The following is a 26,880-nucleotide window of genomic DNA, read 5'->3' as shown; positions in this document are numbered from 1 at the left end:
ATTGATGCTCTAAAATGGACCGGCTCCTAAAGTCGACAATTTTGGCACCTATAGTTGACATAATTCCCATATCCAATATCCCATTTTCTTTTATAAGTGACTAGAGCTCAAAACGGGGCGAATACAATGTTTAAAGTTTTGACACGAGCACACTCTTACTGTTTAAAAGAATTTTAACGACATTTTACTTTAATTGATAGTTTATAGTAATTTCTTCCCGCTGCCCACCAGAGGGGCGTTCGATGTATTTGTTAGATTTTATAAATGGTACTGTGAACAAATCCAGGTCAAATGTAGTTCTGACATAATTTTTCGCAAATGAAAAAGCAATTTTTGTTGGAAGCGTTTGGCATTCAATTGAGAAATGTGGGTAAAATACGATACAAACATAGGATGGCAGATCGCTGGTTTGAAATCCTGCCACGTTTTGCCAACAGTCACGTGGTTTATGTTGGAGCCACACCAGCCCTATAGCTTCTGCACAGCAAGGCCAGTCTACTAGTATCTATGGTCGAAGGCTGCAATACTTTTTCGCCCCCACTCCCATCCACTGCCCCCCCCCCCCCCCCCCGCCCCGTTTCCACATAGTAAGTGATATGCGTAGCAAGTTCAGCTAAAATTGGTCTCGTGGTTTAGGAGATGTGGTACATTCATACATATATACACAAACACACATTTTTATAATATGCGTGGATAAGGGTTACGCGCGTCTGTCGCCGACCTATCTCGAAAATGAATGACCGGCGCTTTGTACCCAATCGCTAGTTTCCCTTTGTTGATGGCTCAAATGGCTCTGAGCACTATGGGACTTAACATCTGAGGTCATCAGTCCACTAGAACTTAGAACTACTTAAATCTAACTAACCTAAGGACGTCACACACATCCATGCCCGAGGCAGGATTCGAACCTGCGACGTGGCAGCAGCACGGTTCCGGACTGAAGCGCCTAGAACGGCACGGCCACAACGGCCGGCAAAACGGTTGCATAGCTCTAGAAAAGTCCCTTGGAAGGTGGTATTGGCTGTTTGACTGAAAACAAAGGCAGAAATCTGGGTCCATGTCCCGGTCCTCGAAACAGTTTTAAATTGTCACAAATGATTGTGTACTGTGAGATCTGAAGGATCGTTAAAACAATGACAGCACATTCTTTTGCACTCGCCACGAAACTTAGCTACTGTTTTAATATTTCACATTATTCTGTTTGTAAACTATATCAGACCTGATATGTGGAATAATGGGGTCTACTGCCGGATGTTTGTGTCGCTCTGGCACAATATTTCGGCCACGTAACTCGTTGCCTTCTTCAGGTGTCTCACGTAGCAAGCATCTGAAGAAGGCAACGAATTACGTGGCCGAAATATTGTGCCACAGCGACACAAACATCCGGCAGTAGACCCGATTATTCCACATGTCAAGATCTCGCCGGGAAAGCCTGAAGAGTTATATCAGACCTGTTCTCGATTCACCTAACGGTGATTAAACACAAATACAAACCATTACCAGCTACTGGAGCAAACGACGAATGAACTTAATATGAAAAAAAAACCTGAATATGAAGTTGAAAGATAACTGACTAATGCGCCTACAGAACTAGAATCGTAAAGATCCGCATGTAGGGAGGCAGATGGCTTCTAAGTAAGTGTCTATACATTTTAAACAATGCTCTAAGTAACTCCTTGTAAGATGTTCTAGAAGATCTACCTAAGTATTTTGCGAACTGAGAGAAAAAAATGGTTCAAATGGCTCTGAGCACTATGGGACTCAACTGCTAAGGGCATTAGTCCCCTAGAACTTAGAACTAGTTAAACCTAACTAACCTAAGGACATCACACATATCCATGCCCGAGGCAGGATTCGAACATGCGATCGTAACGGTCTCGCGGTTCCAGACTACAGCGCCTAGAACCGCACGGCCACTTCGGCCGGTGAACTGAGAGAGACTATTAGGACGTGTCGATAGATTGCTGAACTAGCAATTATACAATTTATTACATTCAACTTCTTTGCTGTGAGGGGGACAGGAAATTACTTGAGGGAAAGGGGCATTACAAAATTTCTAAAAATGTTTTCCTGGGAATACTGAAGTCGCGTCACAAATGCTTTAATTTGGACTAGCCTCACAAAACCTGTGACTTGTTTAAATTCAGTCTATCACCATATTTTTATCTTGATTTACTATTTATCTTTTATATATGGAACCCAATAAATATTTAGAACACAGGAAATCATAAACGTGTCTTTTACCTTTCGTAGAAAGATAATTCGGTGCACTTTCCTAAACTGTAGCCTATTAAAAATGTTGTTGAATAATTTGAAGCAAAGAATCTACCGCGGTTCTGCTTCACATTTCCTGGTCCTGTTCTGTACCACATGTAACGAGAAATTCGTCATTATTGCTGTGTTCAGAAGCATCATTTACGACCGAGCTCTGTTCCTGTCGCAACCGCGAGTTTAAATGTACGTACGTATAAAGCTGATTCGAAAGTGCCCTACATCATTCATCCTCGGAAACGACCTTCCCGGAAGGTCAAACACGCTACGGCGCCACCCAACATATGTGCTTCCTTTATCAGCGCTGTTATGTGACTGGCAGTCGATAACCTCACATTCTTATCCGGCAGTTCGCGTAACGGGCTTCCACATCAATGGAGAAAAACTTGGCACTACAAAACTAACACGTGTCTTGATTGCGAAAGAAGACATGCAGTCTAGTATTATTCACGATCTGGTAGCACTTGTCAGCTATTTACCTAACGAAATCCACATCTGTGTACATCCCATATATTGACCTCTATCTATTCGTTCAGCTCAGTACAAATTTCTCTAAGGCAAGTCTCTTACTGGTAACTAGGCCACCATGATATGTCCTGTACCCAATGATATTTCGTGATCTTCTTCCTGTCTGACGTCTCTGTCAACGTACAAATGTTCAAATGTGTGTGAAATCTTATGGGACTTAACTGCTAAGGTCATCAGCCCCAAAGCTTAGCCGGCCGCGGTGGTCTAGCGGTTCTAGGCGCTCGGTCCGGAACCGCGAGACTGCTTCGGTCGCAGGTTGGAATCCTGCCTCGGGCATGGATGTGTGATGTCCTTAGGTTAGTTAGGTTTAAGTAGTTCTAAGTTCTAGGGGACTGATGACCACAGATGTTAAGTCCCATAGTGCTCAGAGCCATTTGAACCATTTGAACCCAAAGCTTACACACTACTCAACCTAAATTATCCTAAGGACAAACACACACACCCATGCCCGAGGGAGGACTCGAACCTCCGCCGGGACCAGCCGCACAGTCCATGACTGCAGCGCCCCAGACCGCTCGGCTAATCGCGCGCGGCTGTCAACGTACATTTAGCGTCTTAGTTCCGATTATGTTTTTCACAAAAACATGTTGCGAATGTGAACAATCAACGTTTTGGCGAGAGTTAGTCGGAAGGTTAAATGTCACTGTGAAACTCAAATATCTGATCTATTTAGGATATACTCTATATTTAATTACGTAGCCTCTCCTACATTTCTACCTAACTGTCTCCATTGTCGACAAACTTACCGTAGCGTCGCACCAATTCTTGAGCGCCATTATTGTATTAACGTTTACTATCTGGTCAAAGGCATCCGGATATCCATATGTAATGCGGAATTGACTACTGGATGCCACGAGAAGTGGAGAGTATTGTGTTGTCAGTGGAGATGTAGTAGTAGTAGTAGTAGTAGTAGTAGTAGTAGTTGTTGTTGTTGTGCTTTTTTTTTTCCTGAACAGCAGAGTGCGTCGATCAGGAGAGCTCAGTACCGTTGAAAGAGGACCACATCTGAGCAACGGATAAATGAGGGACGTTTCAAACCATCTAAAGTCGACCAAGTCGACTCTTCGTGATTTACGTCGCGGAGTGGAAACGCGAAAAAACTATCAAAACTAAACCAAGAGCAGGCAGGCCTCACGAACTGACGGACATAGACCCTCCAGAATTCCGGAAGGGGGTTGTAAAAAATTTCATGGTATCAACAGAAGGAAGCACTGGTGAGCTTCAAAGAGCTGCCGGCAGTCCAGCTAGATTGGGAGTAGTGAGTTAGAAAGTGTTGGGTACTACGGCTGAGCAACTCCTCACAGGTCACATATTTCTATAGTCAGTGCCAAACGACGCTTCATGTGGCGTAAAGAGCGAATCCACTGGGCAGTGGATGACTGGAAACGAATGATTTGGAGTGATAAATAAACTATTAAAATACCCATACAATGACTCAGACCAATGTCTCAGAGTTTTGTGGTGGACATTGCTTCATAGTTTAATAATTGGTTTCGCAACTATCCTCTACACTTAAGAGAGCTATACACTGAAGCGCCAAAGAAAGTGGTATAGGTATGCGTATTCAAATATAGAGATATGTAAACAAGCAGAATACGGCGCTGTGGTCGGGAACGACAATACAAGACACCAAGTTTTTGGAGCAGTTGTTCGATCGGTTACCGCTGCTACAATGGCGGGTTGTCAAGATTTAAGCGAGTTTGGACGTGGTGTTATAGTCGGCGCACGAGCGATGGGACACAGCATTTCCGAGGTAGCGATGAAATGGGGATTTTCCCGTACGACCATTTCACGAGAGTACCATGAATATCAGGAATCCGGCAAAACATCAGATGTTCGACATAGCTGCGGACGGAAAAAGATCCTGCAAGAATGGGACCAAGGACGACTGAAGAGAAACGTTCAACGTGACAGAAGTGCAACCCTTCCGCAAATTGCTGCTGGTTTCAATGTTGGGCCATCAACAAGTGTCAGAGTACGAACCTTTCAACCAAACATCTGGGATGCCTTGCAACGTTCAGATGAGATCTGCACTCCCTCGTACTCTTACGGATTTATGGACAGCCCTGCAGGACTGATGGTGTCAGTTATCTCCAGCGTTACTTCAGATATTAGTCGAGCCCTTCCCACGACGTGTTGCGGCATTTCTGCCAGCTCAGGGGGGCTCCTACACGATATTATGCAGGTGTAACAGTTTCTTTGGCTCTTCAGTGCAGTTTTACCTCTAAGAAAACGTGTAAAACGATTTTGCTCTACGTTTAGCTTTAATATTTTATGGTAAGTGTCTTAGAATATCCAACCTCTGTTTCTTAATCTCATTAGTTGTATTCAGCTTTGTGAGTGTACAACAGGGCCGGCCAGAAATTCTGCACGCGTGCGGTGCTCCTGCACATGTGCAACTTCCGGGTCACAGCGTGCACGCCGCAGCCGTCAGCGTTCATGTAGTGCATGTTTCTACGCACAGATGTCGCTTTATCCACTTGCTGGGATACTCTGTACCGGCGCATTCTAGTGCTCTTTCCACAGCTTGCAAGCCAACCATGGGGAAGGTATTTCGCGTATTAAACATTTAAAATACTGTCACAGTCTACTCATTGCGACGTCTACTTTTATGTTAACAATTTAACCCAGCAAGACAAGTAATACAGTTAACAACCGTGGGTTTTTATTAAGGCAGCTTGACTGACGGCACGTAAATACGAGTAATGTTTTTGATCTAGTATTTAAGAAGAGAGCACTTAGCGATTTCAGATAACATTAAACTAATGCAAGGTTTCCTATAACTAATTCTCGGTGCCCTCAGTTACACTCACATAATTTCTGACTCACTGATCTCTGAACAGAATGATAACCGCAGACCTCTCGATGATCACCTGTTATTTCAATACCATTATTGCTGTGTCTCTCATCAGTTACGTCTGAAATCTGCATAATAACCGACAATTAGATGAATGTTACGTTTTATCGACTTCAGCTGAGCGTAGCCCTTCACACATTAAAAAAAAAACCCTGAATGTAAGTATACATTGGAACAATCGGTTTAATGACCAACTTTCCTGATGATAATGTAACATGGAGCAGAATGAGGCAATAATGCACAGTTAGTAAACAACAATTTTTAATTATGAAAGGAATAAATCCAGACACGTTTATCACTGCTCATGAGAAATGATAATCGAGTTTATGTGTCTCATCCATTTTCTTAAGGACATTTAATTTTGCTTGCCGTTCTTCACTGTTGCGTACACTACACTCGTCTTTGTGATATGTATTGTAGTGTCTTTCAATTGAAAACTTACGCTGGCCGCCTATTATTCGGCGGCATAGCAAACACTGTGAGTTTTCACCAACGGCTACAAAAAAGAATTGCAGTTCCCAGTCATTTTTAAACGACTGAGAACATAGATCTCCCGTCCTTTGCTTTTTCACAGTACTTGCCATTTCTCAGTACTTCTCTGTTAAGGTTACGGTTTCACAGGGGTAAACGAGACTGGGTATGTTGCGCTCTTCCTTGTACCACATAAACAGGGAAGTGGAGCCGCCGCCGTTCATTTAGGACACATGTCTAATTACAGATGTCGCTGTCGCTCGCTGTCGCAGACGTGCGCACATGTGCAGCACTTCCGCACCTCTGCACACTGTGCGTTTGGCCGGCCCTGGTGTACAAGCTATGGCGGGAGATTAGAGCAGCAGGTTTCCGCCGCAGAGCACGTGGCTGGCGCTTGCTTGCTACGGAGGCGTGGCGAGCGGCTAGCGTCTACGCGGCCTTGGAGAAATCCGAGCGGAAGCTTGGCAGGGGCGCGTATGGCCGTTTTGCGCGCCTGGAGGAATTTATGTGCCAGAGAAAAATACGTAAAGCTCAATTATCTAGACGCGCCACAACGGAATATAATAGTTTAAAAGTTATTGTTGTCTTAAAAAATTGTAAATTTACGAAAGTTCAAAAGTAATAAAATTATAAACAGCCGACCAGTTGCAATGGATAAAGAAATTCTTTACCTAGGTTTCGACAAATATAAATATTATGTCTTCTTCAGAAGGTAGCAATTTTACATTAGTAAACCGGTTGTGAGCTCTGCAAGATCCATGAACTATTTTATATTTACGTTACAAACCCTAATTCTAGGGCTATATTTTATTTTTGACACATGGATCTATGCCGACAATTGTAAAAACGGTGATGGTGCATAAGTCCTTACTAATGTAAAATTGCTACCTTCTCAAGAAGACAAATTTACGAGGGCAGTTCAATAAGTAATGCAACACATTTTTTTTCTCGGCCAATTTTGGTTGAAAAAACCGGAAATTTCTTGTGGAATATTTTCAAACATTCCCGCTTCGTCTCGTATAGTTTCATTGACTTCCGACAGGTGGCAGCGCTGTACGGAGCTGTTAAAATGGCGTCTGTAACGGATGTGCGTTGCAAACAACGGGCAGTGATCGAGTTTCTTTTGGCGGAAAACCAGGGCATCTCAGATATTCATAGGCGCTTACAGAATGTCTACGGTGATCTGGCAGTGGACAAAAGCACGGCGAGTCGTTGGGCAAAGCGTGTGTCATCATCGCCGCAAGGTCAAGCAAGACTGTCTGATCTCCCGCGTGCGGGCCGGCCGTGCACAGCTGTGACTCCTGCAATGGCGGAGCGTGCGAACACACTCGTTCGAGATGATCGACGGATCACCATCAAACAACTCAGTGCTCAACTTGACATCTCTGTTGGTAGTGCTGTCACAATTGTTCACCAGTTGGGATATCCAAAGGTTTGTTCCCGCTGGGTCCCTCGTCGTCTAACCGAACACCATAAAGAGCAAAGGAGAACCATCTGTGCGGAATTGCTTGCCCGTCATGTGGCTGAGGGTGACAATTTCTTGTCAAAGATTGTTACAGGCGATGAAACATGGGTTCATCACTTCGAACCTGAAACAAAACGGCAATCAATGGAGTGGCGCCACACCCACTCCCCTACCAAGAAAAAGTTTAAAGCCATACCCTCAGCCGGTAAAGTCACGGTTACAGTCTTCTGGGACGCTGAAGGGGTTATTCTGTTCGATGTCCTTCCCCATGGTCAAACGATCAACTCTGAAGTGTATTGTGCTACTCTTCAGAAATTGAAGAAACGACTTCAGCGTGTTCGTAGGCACAAAAATCTGAACGAACTTCTCCTTCTTCATGACAACGCAAGACCTCACACAAGTCTTCGCATCCGAGAGGAGCTCACAAAACTTCAGTGGACTGTTCTTCCTCATGCACCCTACAGCCCAGATCTCGCACCGTCGGATTTACATATGTTTGGCCCAATGAAAGACGCAATCCGTGGGAGGCACTACGCGGATGATGAAGAAGTTATTGATGCAGTACGACGTTGGTTCCGACATCGACCAGTGGAATGGTACCGTGCAGGCATACAGGCCCTCATTTCAAGGTGGCGTAAGGCCGTAGCATTGAATGGAGATTACGTTGAAAAATAGTGTTGTGTAGCTAAAAGATTGGGGAATAACCTGGTGTATTTCAATGCTGAATAAAACAACCCCTGTTTCAGAAAAAAATGTGTTGCATTACTTATTGAACTGCCCTCGTATATTTGTCGAGACCTAGGTAAAGAATTTCTTTATCCATTGCAACTGGTCGGCTGTTTATAATTTTATTACGTGGAAGCGTTGCTGTTGTGCAGCTATGTTTACAATATTAAAGTTCAAAAGCTAATATCTCGGCAAGGGTTTGGCCGATTAATATGAACAACGTGTTTACGGATGCGGCTAGTAGAGGTGCATCGAGCAATCATAGCCGATTTAGCAGAATATGTACCATTTTTGAATGAGAGGTCGGAATATGAGAATGTGCAGACACAAGGAGAATTGGCTGCTGTCCAAAAACATCTGGTAATAGTGTTACCACGGTCGACAGACTTCACAGTACTGCTCAAAGCTGCGGCATTGGAGGACCAATGGTGAAAGCTCGACACCTTTCATGCCATTGAAATCCCCTGGAAACTCCGCTGTCGCTGCCTCTTTTCGCAGGCAACATCTGACCAGCCTGCCTTCACTCGACGATTAGTGGTGGGCAGTGGTGGGTTCACGTGTCTCCGGGCGGAGGGTGGAAGGGGAACTGGCCACATTGCTGCCCCCTTTCGCCTTATCAACGGGTTCATGGTGCTGCGCAGCGTTGATGACACATCTGAGCCAGCACTGGATGCCTCTTATGTCGGGCCTGTGGCCGATATCGCTATCCAGTACGATCAAGTACATAGGGCGGGTGTGCTAATCACTGGGAGCTCCGACGTTAGTAGCCCCTCAGAAAAATAAGAGGGAGGTCGGGGAAGAATTCCGGTGTGCACTCGGTATCTTTGCTGGGAGGTCTTCTCTGAAATGTCGAGGAGGCTCTTCCGGAGTCTATCGAACGCACTGGCTGCAACTGGGTGCATGTTGTGGCTCATGTCGGCACGGATAACGCCTGCCGCATGGGTTCTGAGACCATCCTCGGTTCCTTTCGGCGGCCGGCTGATTTGGTGAAGGTAGCTAGCATCGCACGAGGGGTGAAAGTTCACTATTTGCAGCAGCGTTCCCAGAGTCGATCGCGGTCCTATGGTTTGGAGCAGAGTGAATGACCTAAGAAACCACCGAGCGAGGTGGCGCAGTGGTTAGACACTGGACTCGCATTCGGGAGGACGACGGTTCAATCCCGCGTCCGGCCATCCTGATTTAGGTTTTCCGTGATTTCCCTAAATCGCTCCAGGCAAATGCCGGGATGGTTCCTTTCAAAGGGCACGGCCGACTTCCTTCCCCGTTCTTCCCTAATCCGATGAGACCGATGACCTCGCTGTCTGGTCTCCTTCCCCGAAACAACCAACCAACCAGCCAACCTAAGAAACCGAAAACCGGTTAGTGAATAGATAAAAGTAATTGGAGAACAGAAATGAAGCGTCTTTCTTTGTTATAACATTATGTCTTTTAACCATATTCGTCTCATGGTCAGAACAGTAGGGACGCTAATAACCACTCTGTCATTCGCCCAAAGTGTAGAACCAGTATCGTCAAGAACCATTATTTAGTCTTTTTATTAAGGTAAGTCATCAGTCTTCTGACTGGTTCGATGCAGCTAGCCACGAATTCCTTTCTTGCGCCAAACTCTTACCTCAAGGTGGCACTTCCATCCTACTTTCTCAATTATTTGTTGGATGTATTGAAATCTCTTTCTTTCGCAACAGTGTTGCCCTCTATAGCTCCCTCTAATTCTGTGGAAGGTATTCCCTGATTTGAATATCGTTGTTATATTTCCCGTCTTTTATGGTTTGCAAAAGTAGGGATTGCCCTATGCAGCATATGCGCATCTACCGCAAAAATTGAGGGTTGGCAATGCTCTCTTAGGATGTAAAGGTTGGCTACAGCGCGCATACACGAGCTCTGGAATCTAAGATATTGTTGTCGCGCCTCGCAGCGCACGGATTAACTAGTGGCAGTTTGGAAGCCAGTGTAGGAGCCCGCCTGCTGCGGTGCGCACGTGTGTTGGGCGAGGAGTCGTCGCCGATCTGCCGTACTGCCGTGTCCGCCAGCAGCGAAACAGGATTTGGTATTGAGTTGATATTTTTTATAATTTGCAGCGTGCTTATTAATTTAAAGAAAAGGGTTTGTGTATGTGCTTAGCAGCAGATGGTAATTGTGATAATGATAAGAGTTGAATTCTTAAGGGAAACCATAGTTAGGCGAATACATTAAGTATTAATTTTTGTCATTGATTTCTTTTGTAATTGTCAGGGAATTGTTTCACTATGTATTTAATTGAGAAGTATTTCAGTGTGTCTCAAGAGTTTGATTAATTTGTAATATTGCTTTAATGCCACTGGAGGCAGATTTACATACGAAGCGATCGTTCAAAGAGCTTCTAGCGTTTTATTAATTGAATGAGAAAGAATCGCTTTCAGAATATAGTTTTTGAAAAAAGGAATTACTTTTTTGGGTTATCATTTATCGAGTTTAGATTTGACCAACCCATTTCTCTTGAATTATATGTAGTTGTAGTAAGCAGCAGCAACCGCAGCAACAGCAGGAGCCGCCATACAGAACATGCATTGCACTCAGCATGAAAAATAGGTTTTTTTATGTTTTTATTAAATTATGGAATGCAGCAGATCAAGTAGTGGCAGAAGAAAGACCAAGTAAGTTATTTGTTGCGCACAGGACCAATTAAAAAAAATAATGTTTAGGCGATCACTGTAATAGTAAAGTTAACAAGAGTACAAGCACGAGATTTTCAGTAGGAAACACGAGATAAGAAGATAGAGCACGCGACTTTCAAAATTAGAGAACGGAAATTACACTGTTGTACCTATATAATTCTCTGATTTTTGGTTTTACCTGCTGTTTGACAATGCATGGACGTATGTTCATCAAATGCCACTTTCAGGTATGATCCAGATGTATTTCGATAGTACTTTACTTAGCTCACAAGCAGACTAGTAAAAATATTGTTACTTGCTTTAAGGTTTTAGTATGAGCATTTTTATATTTTTGGAGCCACTGACGGCGGTCATCATGGCCGAAAACGGTTATGCGTGTGTCATAAAAAGTGACTGCTTAAAGAAATAAACAAAACGTAATCCCATAATTATTAGGTTATGATCTCCTTTTATACACTCAATCACCCGGTCACTATCCACATCACTTTCTCTTTCTCTTCATTTTATGCTAGCGACGTCTGCATATTTGAACTATTGTTATTGGCTTTTGTTTGCTATCTTTTCTAATGAGGACAACTATATCACTGAACTGTTCGCAGTGAGTCACGCTCTGCTCTACTCGTGACGAGTCCCACACGCGTTATACCATTTTCTGCGGCTGTCGATATTACGCTATATTTGTCTGAGCCGAAATTCCATTTCACTTCGCTGATCCCGCACTATATCTATACTGAGTCTTTGGATTACTCTCTTCAAATTAATTCCATTTCACTTCACTGATCTCGCACTACATCTAAATTGAGCCTTTGCATTTCTATTTTCAGATTTTCTGCTCTCCCTACCTTCTGACATTCTACTCTCAGTCTTTCAGTGTGTTACCCTTTCGTTGGTTACTAGATATTTTTCTCATCATTACCGACCCGTTTTCAGTCTTCCGCTAGCGGTCCAAATGGGAGACTAATCTGGAATGTTTTGTCTGTGGGGAGATCATCATGACACTTGTACCGTCTCGCATCTCAGCCGGCACAAACGGAATCCTTACTGCATCACAATGTTGTCCGCCCGTCTGCCCCCCTGTCTCCCCGACTGTTAGGATTCCTTTTTCTCAGAAACGAATAGTGATATCAAATTGAAATTGAAGTTTCTTACTAAGGTCTATGGTCTACGATCCCTTGGCTGTGTAAAAAAAATTTAAGCTTCTGCGTCAATGCAATCAAAAGATTCGACCATTTATGCTACATATTCTGAAAAATTTGTTAACATCGAGTATAGATTTAAGTGTCAGGAAGTCATTTCTGAAAGTATTTGTATGGAGTGTAGCCATGTATGGAAGTGAAACATGGACGGTATATAGTTTGGACAAGAAGAGAATAGAAGCTTTCGAAATGTGGTGCTACAGAAGAATGCTAAAGGTTAGATGGGTAGATCACATAACTAATGAGGAAGTATTGAATAGGATTGGGGAGAAGAGAAGTTTGTGGCACAACTTGACCAGAAGAAGGGATCTGTTGGTAGGACATGTTCTGAGGCATCAAGGGATCACCAATTTAGTATTGGAGGGCAGCGTGGAGGGTAGAAATCGTAGGGGGAGACCAAGAGATGAATACACTAAGCAGATTCAGAAAGATGTAGGTTGCAGTAGGTACTGGGAGATGAAGAAGCTTGCACAGGATAGAGTAGCATGGAGAGCTGCATCAAACCAGTCTCAGGACTGAAGACCACCACCACAACAACAACAACATTCTGATACTCGCAAACTCACTCATCAAAACCTATAGGGTATTTCCTGTTGACCTACAATCATGAAATTTGGCAACAAGCAATGTTTGACAGTGCAAATAAAGCAAAAATATCCGACACTGGTTAGTTTGTAATTATATCACACAAAATATTATTTTTCACCATTAGAGACGTACATTGCATTCGTAATCCATCAAAAACCTCAGCAACTACTACACTGAAGAGCCAAAGAAACTGGTACACCTGCCTCATATCGTGTAGGGCCCTGCGAGTGCGAATAAGTGACGCAAAACGACGTGGCACGGACGCGACTACTGGCTGAAGTAGTGCTGGAGAGAACTGACACCGTGAATGCTGCAGGGCTGTCTATAAATCCGTAAGAGTACGAGGGGGTGGAGATTTCTTCTGAACAGCACGTTGCAAGGTGTCCCAGATGTGCTCAGTAACGTACATGTCTGGGAGTTTAGAGGCCAGCGGAAGTGTTTAAACTCATAAGAGTGTTTATTTTGATTTAAACCAACAGCCTCAGCTGCAAGGATTACCTGGATTTACCCGGGTTTCAGTCGGGATAATTCAACCTTCTTCAGAATAAAAGTAACTACCGTTTATCCATAGTGGACATCGTTCATCGTTCAGTTCCAGTACGAAACTCGTGGCTGCCGCATCGTGGTGGCGAAGTGGGGCCGAGGCATTTTCAGATAAGTTTTTACAATCTGACGATAATTTATGGATTTGTAGTTTTAGCTTGACGATGTCCACTATGGACAAACAGTAGTTACTTTTATTTTCAAGACGGTTGGGTTATCCCGACTGAATTCTTGCAACTGAGGCTGTTTGTTTAAATTAAATATTTATACAGTTGCTGACAGGGCCGCGAAATGTTGAAAATATTCATAAAAGTGTTCCTGGAGCCACTCTGTAGCAATTCTGGACGTTTGGGGTGTCGCATTGTCCTGCTGAAATTGCCCAAGTCTGTCGGAATGCGCAATGGACATAAATGGATGCACGTAGTGAGACAGGGTGCTTACGTACGCGTCATCTGTCAGAGTCGTATCTAGAAGGACCAGGGATCCCACATTACAACAACAGCACATACCCAAAACCCTTACAGAGCCTCTACCATCTTGAACAGCCCCCTGCTGACAAGCCGAGTCCATGGATTCGTGAGGTTGTCTCCATTCACGTGCATGTCCATCTGCTCGATACAATTTCAAAGGAGACTCGTCCGACCAGGCAACATGTTTCCAGTCATCAATAATCAAGAGTCCAACGTCGGTGTTGACGGGTCCAGGTGAAGCGTGAAGCTTTTGTGTCGTGCAGTCATCAAGGGTACACGAGTGGACCTACGGCTAAGAAAGCCCATATCGGTGATGTTTCGTTGAATGGTTCGCATGCTGACACTTGTTGATGGCCCGTAATTTAAATCTGCAGCAATTTGAGGAAGGGTTGCAGTTCTGTCACGTTCAACGATTGTCTTCTGTCGTCGTTGGTCCCGTTCTTGCAGGATTTTTTTCCAGCCGCAACATTGTCGGAGATTTGCTGTTTTACCGGATTCCTGTCCGCCCCGGTAGCTGAGTGGTCAGCGTGACAGACTGTCAATCCTAAGGGCCCGGGTTCGATTCCCGGCTGGGTCGGAAATTTTCTCCGCTCAGGGACTGGGTGTTGTGTTGTCCTAATCATCATCATTTCATCCCCATCGACACGCAGGTCACCGAAGTGGCGTCAAATCGAAAGACCTGCACCAGGCGAACGGTCTACCCGACGGGAGGCGCTAGCCACACGACATTTCCATTTTTACCGGATTCCTGACATTCACGGCACACTCGTGAAATGGTCGTATGTGAAAATCCCCACTTCATCGCTACCTCCGAGACTCTGCGCCCCGTCGTTAACACCACGTCCAAACTCACTTAAATCTTGATAACCCACTATCTCAGCAGCAGTAACCGATCTAACAACTGCACCAGACACTTTTTGTCTCATACAGGCGTGCCGACCGCAGCGCCGTATTCTGCCTGTTCACATGTGTATGTATTTGAATACGCATGTCTATACCAGTTTCTTTGGCGCTTCAGTGTATAGGGTTTTTGATCTGGTATTCAGCGGTAGGTAGAGTGATTCACAAGGGAAGTTTGCGCTAACTGAGTGAGCTATGATGAAGTCACCTGCTTGTTTGAAAACTATGGCTTTGCTGTCTAGCAGTAACTAGCGTTTACGCCAGCCCGACTACCACGCTAAGCTAGTGCTAGTATCACAGGTCTGCTTGTTTTACATACAAAAATTACCTGGCAATCTTTGCCTGTGACACATACAGCATCTGTAATGTTATAAAGCAAAGTAATACTGATATTTTATGGGGGATTGCACCCCCACTGTTCGGGATGAGGTACCGATCCCCATAACGTTTCCGTTTAAGCTTTCCACAAGACAATTTTTCATTGGCGTAGCAACAACGGCTGTATGGCCAACTGTACGGTTTTCTTCTCTGGAGATTTACGTCAAATCTTCCAAGCAATCACAACATGGACGAGAGCAGACAAAGTCGTTGCATCTGCAACTGCCAATTAGCATAGCCTTATAGTGCAACTCCAAAACTTGTTAAGCAGATGAAAAATTACAATAGAGAGTGCGAAATCACACAAAAAACTTAAACTTGGAATTAAAACAATCTGGAAAGTATTAGACTTCCCATGATCAATAGCTTGCCAGTATCGATACCGATAACAGGCAAAAATCGTCGGTATTCTGGATTCCTGGCATGGATGAACTGTCTACGAGGGTTGGCCAGCAAGTAATGCACCGCATTTTTTTTTCTCAGTGGAAAACAATGCTACAAATGCGAAACGTTACTTATGTAATATTTGAAGTCTCCTAAGTGAGCGCACCAAATTTCCGTCACTTCGTTGGAAGTGCAGGACGGTTTGAAAATGGCGTCTGTAGGTGATGTTACATTACATTACATTTACCGTTTTCCATTAATTCCTTGGAGAAGAGTCTCTGGGGTGTGGAAAAAGTCAAAGTTTATTTTTTACTCAGATACATGGATATTGTACAATTCTAATGCAGACAGAGTTATGAGCTATAATCGTTGTGAAGATATTCATCGATGGAGTAGAAGGAGATGGCCAACAGGAAGTTGTTTAATTCACTCTGAAACCGATCTGTGTACGTTGCAAGCAACGTGTCGTCATTGAATTCCTCACTGCAGAGAAAGAAACTGTGGGGAATATTCACAAAAACGCTTGTGCAAAGTCTATGGAGCATCTGTTCTCGACAGAAGTCCAGTTAGTCGCCGGGCACGGAGAGTGAGGTCATCAGAAGGCAGTTTGGCGGAGTTCCACGATTTGCAGCGGTCGGGGAGACCATCCACGGCTGTCACACTTGACATGTTGCAGGAAGCTGATGTCATCCGCGAGGACATCTGTCAATCAGCAAAGGAAGTGTGGATGCAATTATCCACACTCGTGGATATTTAAAAGCGTGTGCAAGATGGATCCCGCGGTGTCTAACGGTGGATCGCAAATCGCACAGAAAACACCTTTGTCTTGATTTGTTCCAAATTTTTGAAGCTGAGGGGGGTGGCCTTGTTGTCCCGGATTTTGACAGGTGATGAAACCTGGGTTCACAATTTTGAGCCAGAAATAAAATGACAGCTGATCGAATGGCCCCATTCCCATTCCCCACGGAAGAAAAAATTCAAAGTAACTGCTTCCACCGGAAAGGTCGAGATCACCGTGTTCTGGGACTGTGGAGGTGTGATTCTCTCTGATGTGATGCCAAGAGGCAGTACCATTAATTCAGAAACATAAGTCAACACATTAACAAAACTCAAGACGCGCTTACAGCGACGTCGGCGCCACAGCCAACCAGGAGATGCTTTGCCACAACACGATAACGCTCTGCCCCACACAAGACTGAGGACTGCTGAACACATTGCAAAACAGGGTTGGACAGTTGTAAGTAGGCTGTTTATGTTTTCTTTATGTAAGTTTGCTATTTATGTTTTCTTATTGGCAACGTTACGTAGCGCTCTCTGTATAAAAATCACTGGCTGTGCTGTGTGCAGTATGTGGCTAGTTTGCATTGTTGCCTGCCATTGTTGTCATGAACTGCTATAGCTGGATGTGAACAGCAGATTGCGTTGCGCAGTTGGAGGTGAGCCGCCAGCAGTGGTGGACGTGGGGAGAGAGATGGCGGAGTTTTGATAATCTGTAAGACTGAATGTCAATTATGAATATTAAGGTAAATACATTGTTTGTTCTCTATTAATATCTTTCATTTGCTAACTATCCCTATCAGTAGTTAGTACCTTCAGTGGTTTGAATCTTTTATTTAGCTGGCAGTAGTGGCGCTCGCTGTTTTGCAGTAGCTTGAGTAGCGAAGATTTTTGTGAGGTAAGTGATTTGTAAAAGGTATAGGTTAAAGTTAGTCAGGGCCATTGTTTTGTAGGGGTTATTGAAAGTCAGATTGCGTTGCGCTAAATAATATTGTGTGTCAGGTTAAGCACAGGCTTGTATAATTGTTCTAAGTGGACGTTTCACATGTAAAATTGTTCAAAGGGGACGTTTCATATGTCGACCCTTAGCCTAGGATACCTCACTGGAATCTTCTGATTTTTTCTTGTAGTTTGTGTATTTAGTGTAGCTTTTGTTTATAGCTAGCGCGTAATTGTAGAGAGAATCTCCTTTGTAGTTGCAGTCTTTCATTGTTGTACTGTAAAACAGTTGTGGTATGCATGTAGATTTGCACCAAGTATTTCGCAGCTGCAATTAACTAGATATTATTTTCAGTGCTATGTTAATGTGTTCTCCTATTTTTGCTCTTCAAATTGTGTTTTTCTGTGTTATCGTGTGAAATATTGTCACAATAATGGCGTGTGAAAAACGTAACACTCGGCTCCAAAGTAAACTGAGAAACGACAGTGAAGACGAAAGCAATGTGTTAGCGCCACTGTGTAATGAGTTAACTAATGTTCAAAGTAGTAATTTGGTAACTGTGCATAGGGAAATGGAGCGGACGTCAAACAATGGCGTAGACAGTCAAACAGGTAGTGAACAGGGAAGCATTATCGATCGGTCGGTCGGCAACAGCTCGCCTCAGGAATCCGAAATGATAGGACACAATATTGCAAATACTGTAGATTCAGGTTTTGCGTCCTCACCGTTTTCTCAAATAAGTCAAGACACATTTTCAGCTTGTCAAAATGTGAATGTTGCCGGCGCAAATGCACTGCCGAAAAGAGTAGAGGAACAGATTCCAGACACTAATGCATTGTTATTACAACTAATGCAACAAATGGAACAAAATCAGAGACAGATGGGACAAAATCTTCAAAAGTTAGACACAATGGAACAAAATCTTAAAAAGTTAGACACAGTGGAACAAAATCTTAAAAAGTTAGACACAGTGGAACAAAATCTTCAAAAGTTAGACACAATGGAACAAAATCTTCGGAAGTTAGACACCACACTTGAACAAACACGTGAAGATCTAACTACTGAGTTACATAACATTGAATCGAAATGCCAAAAAGTCTGTAATGACGTAAAAACACAAATTTGTGAGCATTTTCAGCCTATTTTTTCGCGGCATGAAAATGCATTACAGAATCACGAAGCAGCCATAAAAGAGCTGCAAACTATTGTTCATGAAAATCATGAGACCTTGCAAGCTAAAATGGACTCAGTTGCATCTACCGATTCGGTTACGCAACTTGCAAAAACTCAGGAAAACTTAAAGGACACAGTAGAAAGACACATGGGGGAAATTAGTTCATTATCAGAGAAAGTAGCCGAACTTTCGGATCAGGTCACTAACTTATCTACAAAGGTAGATGATGATCTGAATGACACAAGACCCGTAGCCTTCACTGACACAGAAGAGTATGAACAAATTAGAAAATTCAAACAAAATCAAAATCAAATCAACACACAGTACAAAAGAGAAATGCGGGAATTACAAGATCAGCTGACACAGGTAATACAAGAATTACATATTTCAGAGGATACTCGCGCTCCAACACGGGAAGAGGAACTTAGAAATACGGAAAAGCCACAAAATAATAGCACAGGGCATTTCGGTAATTATGAAAGAAATTGGCAAGGTACACCGAATTTTGAGATGGAACCGCCGAAACGACGTGACAATGACCGACATGCTACTCGCCGACACGATGATTTTGACTATAAGCTGTTCATTACTACACGTAAATTCAAAACATTTAAGAATTCTGGCAACGACATTCATCCACAAGCATGGCTCCATCAATTCTCTCATTGTTTCCCTCCCAACTGGTCATTGGAGCACAGGTTAGAATTTATGTGTGGCTACTTAGAGAATGAACCAGCTGTAAGAATGCGATCGGTCATTCACGATTGCCACAGTGAAGGAGAATTTTACCATGCCTTCCTCTCAGCATATTGGTCTCAAGCCACACAAGACCGCGTAAAACATAGCATCATGATGATGAAACACTTTGAACAATCTGAATTTTCCAGTCTTGTCAAATATTTTGAAGACATGTTGCACAAGAATCAGTACCTATCAAACCCATACAGCCCCTCAGAACTCATCCGCATTTGCTTAATCAAACTGCCTGAACATTTACGACATATTATTTTGGCAGGACGTTGCAAAGATGACATTGAAGCTTTTCAGGGATTGTTACAAGAACTGGAAATTGACACAGACAGTCGCGGGATGCGAAAACAGGAAAACAATCACTACAGGTCACATCCGTCTCAATTCCGTGACGACAGAAACAATAAATGGCCACGACAAACCTATTCTTACAACGTAAATCGTGACCAAAACAGACACCACCCATATGATAACCACTGGCAGAGTAATAGTTACAGGGAAAGATCACCTTTCCGCGGTAATGACTATCACAGAGACAATCAGAGAAACAGACAATATGGGAACCAAAATAACTATTATCAAGGGAGGCAGAATAACTTTAGACGCAACGGTCCAGCGCGTAGTTACGATTCAAGGAGAAATTCTCCACCACGTGACCGACAAGAAAGAAACTATGGAATCTACCGACATGACGACAGACGATATGATCGTAACGACAGACCTGAATTGCATCAGAACTGGCGAAATTTAAACAGAGCTGGGCCCTCTCGGCAAGGCGAATTTGTGGAAGTTAGGCCTCCAAATCCCAATAACGACGCGCGCCAACAAAGAGACAATAGGCGATGACTCACACCACTGGCAGCCACAAGACGTACTTATGAAACGTCCCCTTTGAACAATTTTACATGTGAAACGTCCACTTAGAACAATTATACAAGCCTGTGCTTAACCTGACACACAATATTATTTAGCGCAACGCAATCTGACTTTCAATAACCCCTACAAAACAATGGCCCTGACTAACTTTAACCTATACCTTTTACAAATCACTTACCTCACAAAAATCTTCGCTACTCAAGCTACTGCAAAACAGCGAGCGCCACTACTGCCAGCTAAATAAAAGATTCAAACCACTGAAGGTACTAACTACTGATAGGGATAGTTAGCAAATGAAAGATATTAATAGAGAACAAACAATGTATTTACCTTAATATTCATAATTGACATTCAGTCTTACAGATTATCAAAACTCCGCCATCTCTCTCCCCACGTCCACCACTGCTGGCGGCTCACCTCCAACTGCGCAACGCAATCTGCTGTTCACATCCAGCTATAGCAGTTCATGACAACAATGGCAGGCAACAATGCAAACTAGCCACATACTGCACACAGCACAGCCAGTGATTTTTATACAGAGAGCGCTACGTAACGTTGCCAATAAGAAAACATAAATAGCAAACTTACATAAAGAAAACATAAACAGCCTACTTACATAAGCATGCTTGGATAGGATTTTTTTTGGTGGAAACAAATGTTGAAATAAGACGAAAGATCTATCGAATGAAGTTGTGGGGTGGACTGCAGTACCAAATGTTACACTGAAAACAAACCCTGTCCTTTCCTTTTGTGTTATCCTACTATGTGTTTGGGTACCCGTGTGTATTTGTGTTTTTCCTGTCTTTATGTGTTTAGCTGATGAGAGCTCTGTTGTAGACTTTTTCTAATAATATGTTATTTACTTTGTAAAGATGCTTAGACATTATTTATTCTGTGTTGTTTTCATGCTCATGTGTGAAGTTGACGTTTCAAAAGTGATTCTGATCTTTTATGTATGTACTCATGTCATCATTCCTGTAACACTGATGTATATGTTTATTTCTATTCTTTTGTAAAGCCCTTATTACTACAAATATTATCTGTATTGTTATGTCTTTAATGTTGTATTTTGTACCTTTGTAATTGTATTCTTACGTCATAAAATTGTAATTGACGCCAGTTAATCAAATTAAGTAACTTGTAAGCATTCATTTCACTGCACACATTCTGTTGGTCATAGTATATGGACAATATGTGAGAAGTAGGGACTGATAGTGTTTGCACGTGTGTTACTAATTCAGCAAGGGACTGGATAACAGCATTGCTGGTTCTAAGGACAATTCCAAAAACTTTGTGAGTGCACAAGTGGTGGTTATGGACTTGCTCTATTATCCGCAAGACTCTTCACTGGTGATTGTGCACCTGCACAGTCGCAACAGATGGCTGCTGGCCATCTCTACAAGGACTACAGTGGGTCTGCACCTCTGGTGGCCCACCAATACCACAATCTCTACCAGGACTACAGTGGGTCTACTCTGTGATGACCTACCTACCAATATTCTTCGAAACGTCGACTGACTCTGCTGTGGGTTTGCTCTGTTGTGGCCCATTACCTGTCAGCATGTCACGAGTCAGCACTGTCTTTCCGTTGGAAGGACAACACTACTTCTTCAAGACTGCATGGAAATCCACTACTTCCGTGTGCATTGTATTTTACTGCTCAGACTTTGAGCAAACAAACTGCAGGTTTACTCTTATGATGAATGATCAGGACTGTCTTTATGGACTGTGAGAAAATTTTAGCTTTTGACCAACATTGTATCCATAAGTGTGTGCATTGGATATCTTTGTTAGTGTAATTATGAAAAATTTTATCAAATCATTATTGGCCACTGGCCAAAAACATTTGTAAAATTTTTTGTGGGGAGCATGGGGGCTATGTAAGTAGGCTGTTTATGTTTTCTTTATGTAAGTTTGCTATTTATGTTTTCTTATTGGCAACGTTACGTAGCGCTCTCTGTATAAAAATCACTGGCTGTGCTGTGTGCAGTATGTGGCTAGTTTGCATTGTTGCCTGCCATTGTTGTCATGAACTGCTATAGCTGGATGTGAACAGCAGATTGCGTTGCGCAGTTGGAGGTGAGCCGCCAGCAGTGGTGGACGTGGGGAGAGAGATGGCGGAGTTTTGATAATCTGTAAGACTGAATGTCAATTATGAATATTAAGGTAAATACATTGTTTGTTCTCTATTAATATCTTTCATTTGCTAACTATCCCTATCAGTAGTTAGTACCTTCAGTGGTTTGAATCTTTTATTTAGCTGGCAGTAGTGGCGCTCGCTGTTTTGCAGTAGCTTGAGTAGCGAAGATTTTTGTGAGGTAAGTGATTTGTAAAAGGTATAGGTTAAAGTTAGTCAGGGCCATTGTTTTGTAGGGGTTATTGAAAGTCAGATTGCGTTGCGCTAAATAATATTGTGTGTCAGGTTAAGCACAGGCTTGTATAATTGTTCTAAGTGGACGTTTCACATGTAAAATTGTTCAAAGGGGACGTTTCACAGTGTTACCCCAGCCACCGTACGGTCCTGACCTAGCCCCCTCGGACTTCCACTTCTTTGGGTATTTAAGATGCCAGTCATGGAAGACACTTTGAGGACGATTAGGACGTAATTGACACAGTGAAGCACTGGATCCGCCACTTGGACAGGAATTGGTACCGACAGGGCATACACGCCCTAGTTTCGCGCTGTAGGAAGGTCATACAATGGGATGGAGATTACGTGGAAAAATAAGGTGTGTAGGTAAAACACCATTCTTTCGTGTGTGTAATTCTCATTAAGTTCAATAAAGACTTGTTGTAGAGAACAAATGCGGTGCATTACTTTCTGGAAAACCCTCGTATGTACGAAATAAAGTATGCACAGAACCTTCTGAGCGCGAATCCTACTGGCATTACTCAGTTCTTTTTAAATTATAGGGCACATGTCCTGTGGTGCAAACTGTCTCTTTAATGCAGTGGTTCTAATTGCCTTCTGTATCTTCACGCCGTTGATCACTGCTGATTTTCCCACCTTTCAGGGTCAGTTTCCCGAGGACAAGGTGCTGTCCTGAAACTCTTGTCAACTCCTCCGCCCTCTCTGACATGGGGGTGCTTCCTTGTACAGGGCCTCTTCGGCCGCCTCTGCTGATGGTGTTTATTCCACATTTAAGCAGTGTCTGGGTTCGAATGCGGGACCGAGAACGCGACTAGTCAAAGACGCTATCCCTCGACTATTACTTCAGTGCAGTTAAATATATCAACAAGTGAACAGAATATTTGGAATATACTTACAGTGTTGATAGGAACGACACATGCTGGGAACAGGAAGTTACGCACTGCCGAAGCGGCTTTCCTGGAGTAGGGGAAGCGTCCAGGGAACGCCTTCACAATGTCCACCCACAGGCTACTGAAGACGTACACCTGCTGGAGGACCTGTAACAAGAACGGAGGTAAGCATAGCTGTAGAGATGGTGTTTAACACATGTGGGTTAATAGCAAAGCACACTGAATTCCTTACATGCACAAGAGTTGTTTGAAATACGAAGTGGTATCCAAAAATTAGAATTTTTTTCGAACATGGTTACGTGTACACTGAAATACCGCTAGATGCCTCCTCATACATCCTTCTTGAATCTGTGTGGCACATAGCTGCGAGCTGAGTGGTTTGGTTGGCTACTGGAGAACATACTCCTATTTAAAAACGTTCAAATGTGTGTGAAATCTTATGGGACTTAACTGCTAAGGTCATCTGTCCCTAAGCTTACACACTACTTAACCTAAATTATCCTAAGGACAAACACAAACACGCATGCCCGAGGGAGGACTCGAACCTCCGCCGGGACCAGCCGCACAGTCCATGACTGCAGCGCCTTAGACCGCGAGGCTAATCCCTCGTGGCTAGACTTGGCCACTGTTTCTATGTTTCGATACAGTGTATCGATACCTGGAACTGTTTCAGTGTTTCGGAACGGCTATGGTTCACTGTTTCGAAACAGTGGTGTTTCATTCCGCCCCTGTCTCGGATCTCGAGCCAGACACAGAAACTGTATCGTTGTTTCAAAATAACGCTATTTCAGTCCACCTGTGCTTGGAACGGACTAATTGTATCGAAACAGTGATGTTTCATTCCGCTCTGTGTCGGACGAGATTCGGGCACGGCACAGGTACTGAAACACAACATACCACTTCATGAAACACTTTCAAGAGTGTCGAAATCTTTTGACAAGCAATAGCATGAAGCTTAAGATATCCGAAAATAAAGCTTCCTTTCTAGCTGACTGTCCTATTCCGAAATGGCGTTACATCTGCTTTATAAACACTAACCACACAATAAAACAACGCATACTATTCACATTCAAAATAATAAATATGTGAAAATCATTCAGTTAAATTACACTTTTTTTTATAACATACGCTTCTCTGTTCATGTACAGTGATCATATTAAGAAACGCAAGTAAGACTACAACATTTTAAATAAAAAAGGCGTAGAGTGACAGTTATTAGACATGTACATAAATTTGATGTAGGTATAATTGCAAGCAATGTGTTTGACATATCACTTATAGTGTAATGGTGAACGGGAAGCATCGTAAATTTATAGTAACGGTTCGAAACACCTTGAAACACAAAAATTTTTTTTCTGTCATATTTTGTTATTTATTCGAATTATTTGGCGTTATTTGTGAGTCTATAGTCACCATGTCTATTATCCACAATGATTCCCTTTGTGTGCATGGAAATTAGCAGGATGGGTATATTAGCCATACTAATGGAATGTGGGAATCCCAGTAGCATATCTGTTGTTTCTGCAGTTTGCTCCCACCTCCAGTTCCGTTCGTGGTGGTTCTTCTGTCTTCAGCTAAGGCTTTCCTCAGCCAATTGAAAAGTACGAAAGCCACATGACACAAAATCAGCGCATTTGCTGCAGGAAATACGAAACTGCCAAGACGCCTAAGTGATAGTTTCATACTTTCTGCGATATGATTAGCGCTCTCGCACATCATTTGTGTTTATATGGACATACTTATACAGTAGACATTCAAGATGATAAAATGTGTAGGTTTATTAGATTACAAAACACAAACTGTTTCACTGTTTCGAAACACCGTATCGAAACATTACATTGTACTATTTCATTTGTTTCGAAAAATTTACGTGTTTCAGTTTGCCCATCTCTACTCGTGGCTACTCGTATTTCCATTGTTGTGTTTCCACTGTTGTGTTTCCTTAAGCTTGCCATCGTGCGCTGGCTGTCGGCTTACCTTAAGGAACAGCGTGTGTCTTAAAAAGTTGCGCTTCAAACTTGGGAAAAACGCTGCAGAAATCAAATACTGCAGCAAAATTTTGAATACGACGCTTTAGACCAGATACAGACTTGCGCTTGGTATAATCGCTTTAGAAGCGTGTTGATATCGAGTGATGATGACGAGCGTTCCGATCGTTCGACAACTGACGTTACACCGATAAATGTTCAGTCTGAAAGATCGTAGACAGACCATTAAACACCTTTTCAGCACTTCGGGAATAAGTTACGGCACCTGTGAACGGCCGGCCGCGGTGGTCTAGCGGTTCTAGGTGCTCAGTCCGGAGCCGCGCGACTGCTACGGTCGCAGGTTCGAATCCTGCCTCGGGCATGGATGTGTGTGATGTCCTTAGGTTAGTTAGGTTTAAGTAGTTCTAAGTTCTAGGGGACTGATGACCATAGATGTTAAGTCCCATAGTGCTCAGAGCCATTTGAACCATTTTTTGAACATGTGAACGCATTCTATCAGAAGAATTCGACACGAGATGATTGCGATGGTGTTTGTGCAACGGCTGCCTTCAAGACAATCAGAAGCAAGATCCAGAATGAGATTTTCACTCTGCAGCGGAGTGTGCGCTGATATGAAACTTCCTGGCAGATTAAAACTGTGTGCCCGACCGAGACTCGAACTCGGGACCTTTGCCTTTCGCGGGCAAGTGCTCTACCAACTGGAAGTAGTAAAGCTGTGTGGACGGGGCGTGAGTCGTGCTTGGGTAGCTCAGCTGGTAGAGCACTTTCCCGCGAAAGGCAAAGGTCCCGAGTTCGAGTCTCGGTCCAGCACACAGTTTTAATCTGCTAGGAAGTTTCAGTTAGCTTGAAGTTGTAATAAGATGCAATAACATTAATAGCAATACCCTCTACTGTACCGTTCAGTAGTGTTGCACTGATGGTGCCGACGCCGTCGCTATATTTACTTCCGTGTTATGGCTAAGCCATGTCTCCACAGTATCCTTTCTTTCAGGAGTGCTAGTTCTGCAAGGTTCGCAGAAGAGCTTCTGTAAAGTTTGGAAGGTAGGAGACGAGATACTGGCAGAAGTAAAGCTGTGAGTACCGGGTGTGAGTCGTGCCTCGGTAGCTCAGATGGTAGAGCACTTGCCCGCGAAAGGCAAAGGTCCCGAGTTCGAGTCTCGGTCGGGCACACAGTTTTAATCTGCCAGGAAGTTTCAGAAGCAAGATCTCTGGAATCTGCAAGGAACTTTAAAAACTGCCCCAAGGCGATCCAGACTTTCTTCCATAGGTTGTCATTGGTGGAAAAAACGTGGGTTTATGGTTACGATCGTGAAAGTAAACAGCAGTCGACGTAAATAATGAAGGGTCTTTCTTCACAGCAGTCGCTAACTCTTAAGCTAGCATAATGGGCGCCGATCACATCCCATTTAGTAGGACTGCGAAAAGAGTGACGCCTGATCTCTTGGCTTGACAAACCCCATTCCCCTAGTCGGTCCGCCAGTAGCATCCGCAGTACGCAAGCTATTCGCTTGAAGAGAAATCAGAGTCACAAAAAGCTAGAGGACGAACCCACGGGTACTGCCAGGAAATGTCATGTTTCAAGACTTGCTCGAACAGTGCAACTGAAAGTGTGCTGGCTGTAAAAGGCACGTGTCTGGGTTCGAGTACCGAGTGAGCAAAGAAGAGTAATTTGGCGCTAATCTT

At 43.3% G+C, this 26,880-nt stretch overlaps 1 protein-coding gene across 3 annotated transcripts in view; it reads right to left on the bottom strand.

The window, feature by feature from the left end:
- The window catches only part of LOC126150178 (androgen-dependent TFPI-regulating protein-like), a 286,309-nt gene that overhangs the window by 43,399 nt on the left and 216,030 nt on the right, over positions 1-26,880 (bottom strand). For all 3 annotated transcript variants that reach the window (XM_049915861.1, XM_049915858.1, XM_049915859.1), the window contains exon 2: positions 23,216-23,356. In XM_049915861.1, the coding sequence (XP_049771818.1) occupies positions 23,216-23,356 (141 nt within the window). The remainder of the gene's footprint in view (positions 1-23,215; positions 23,357-26,880) is intronic.

This window comes from Schistocerca cancellata, chromosome 2 (assembly GCF_023864275.1).
Source record: "Schistocerca cancellata isolate TAMUIC-IGC-003103 chromosome 2, iqSchCanc2.1, whole genome shotgun sequence".
Taxonomy (NCBI): Eukaryota; Metazoa; Arthropoda; class Insecta; order Orthoptera; family Acrididae; genus Schistocerca; species Schistocerca cancellata.
This window is presented reverse-complemented; position numbering and strand designations above follow the sequence as displayed.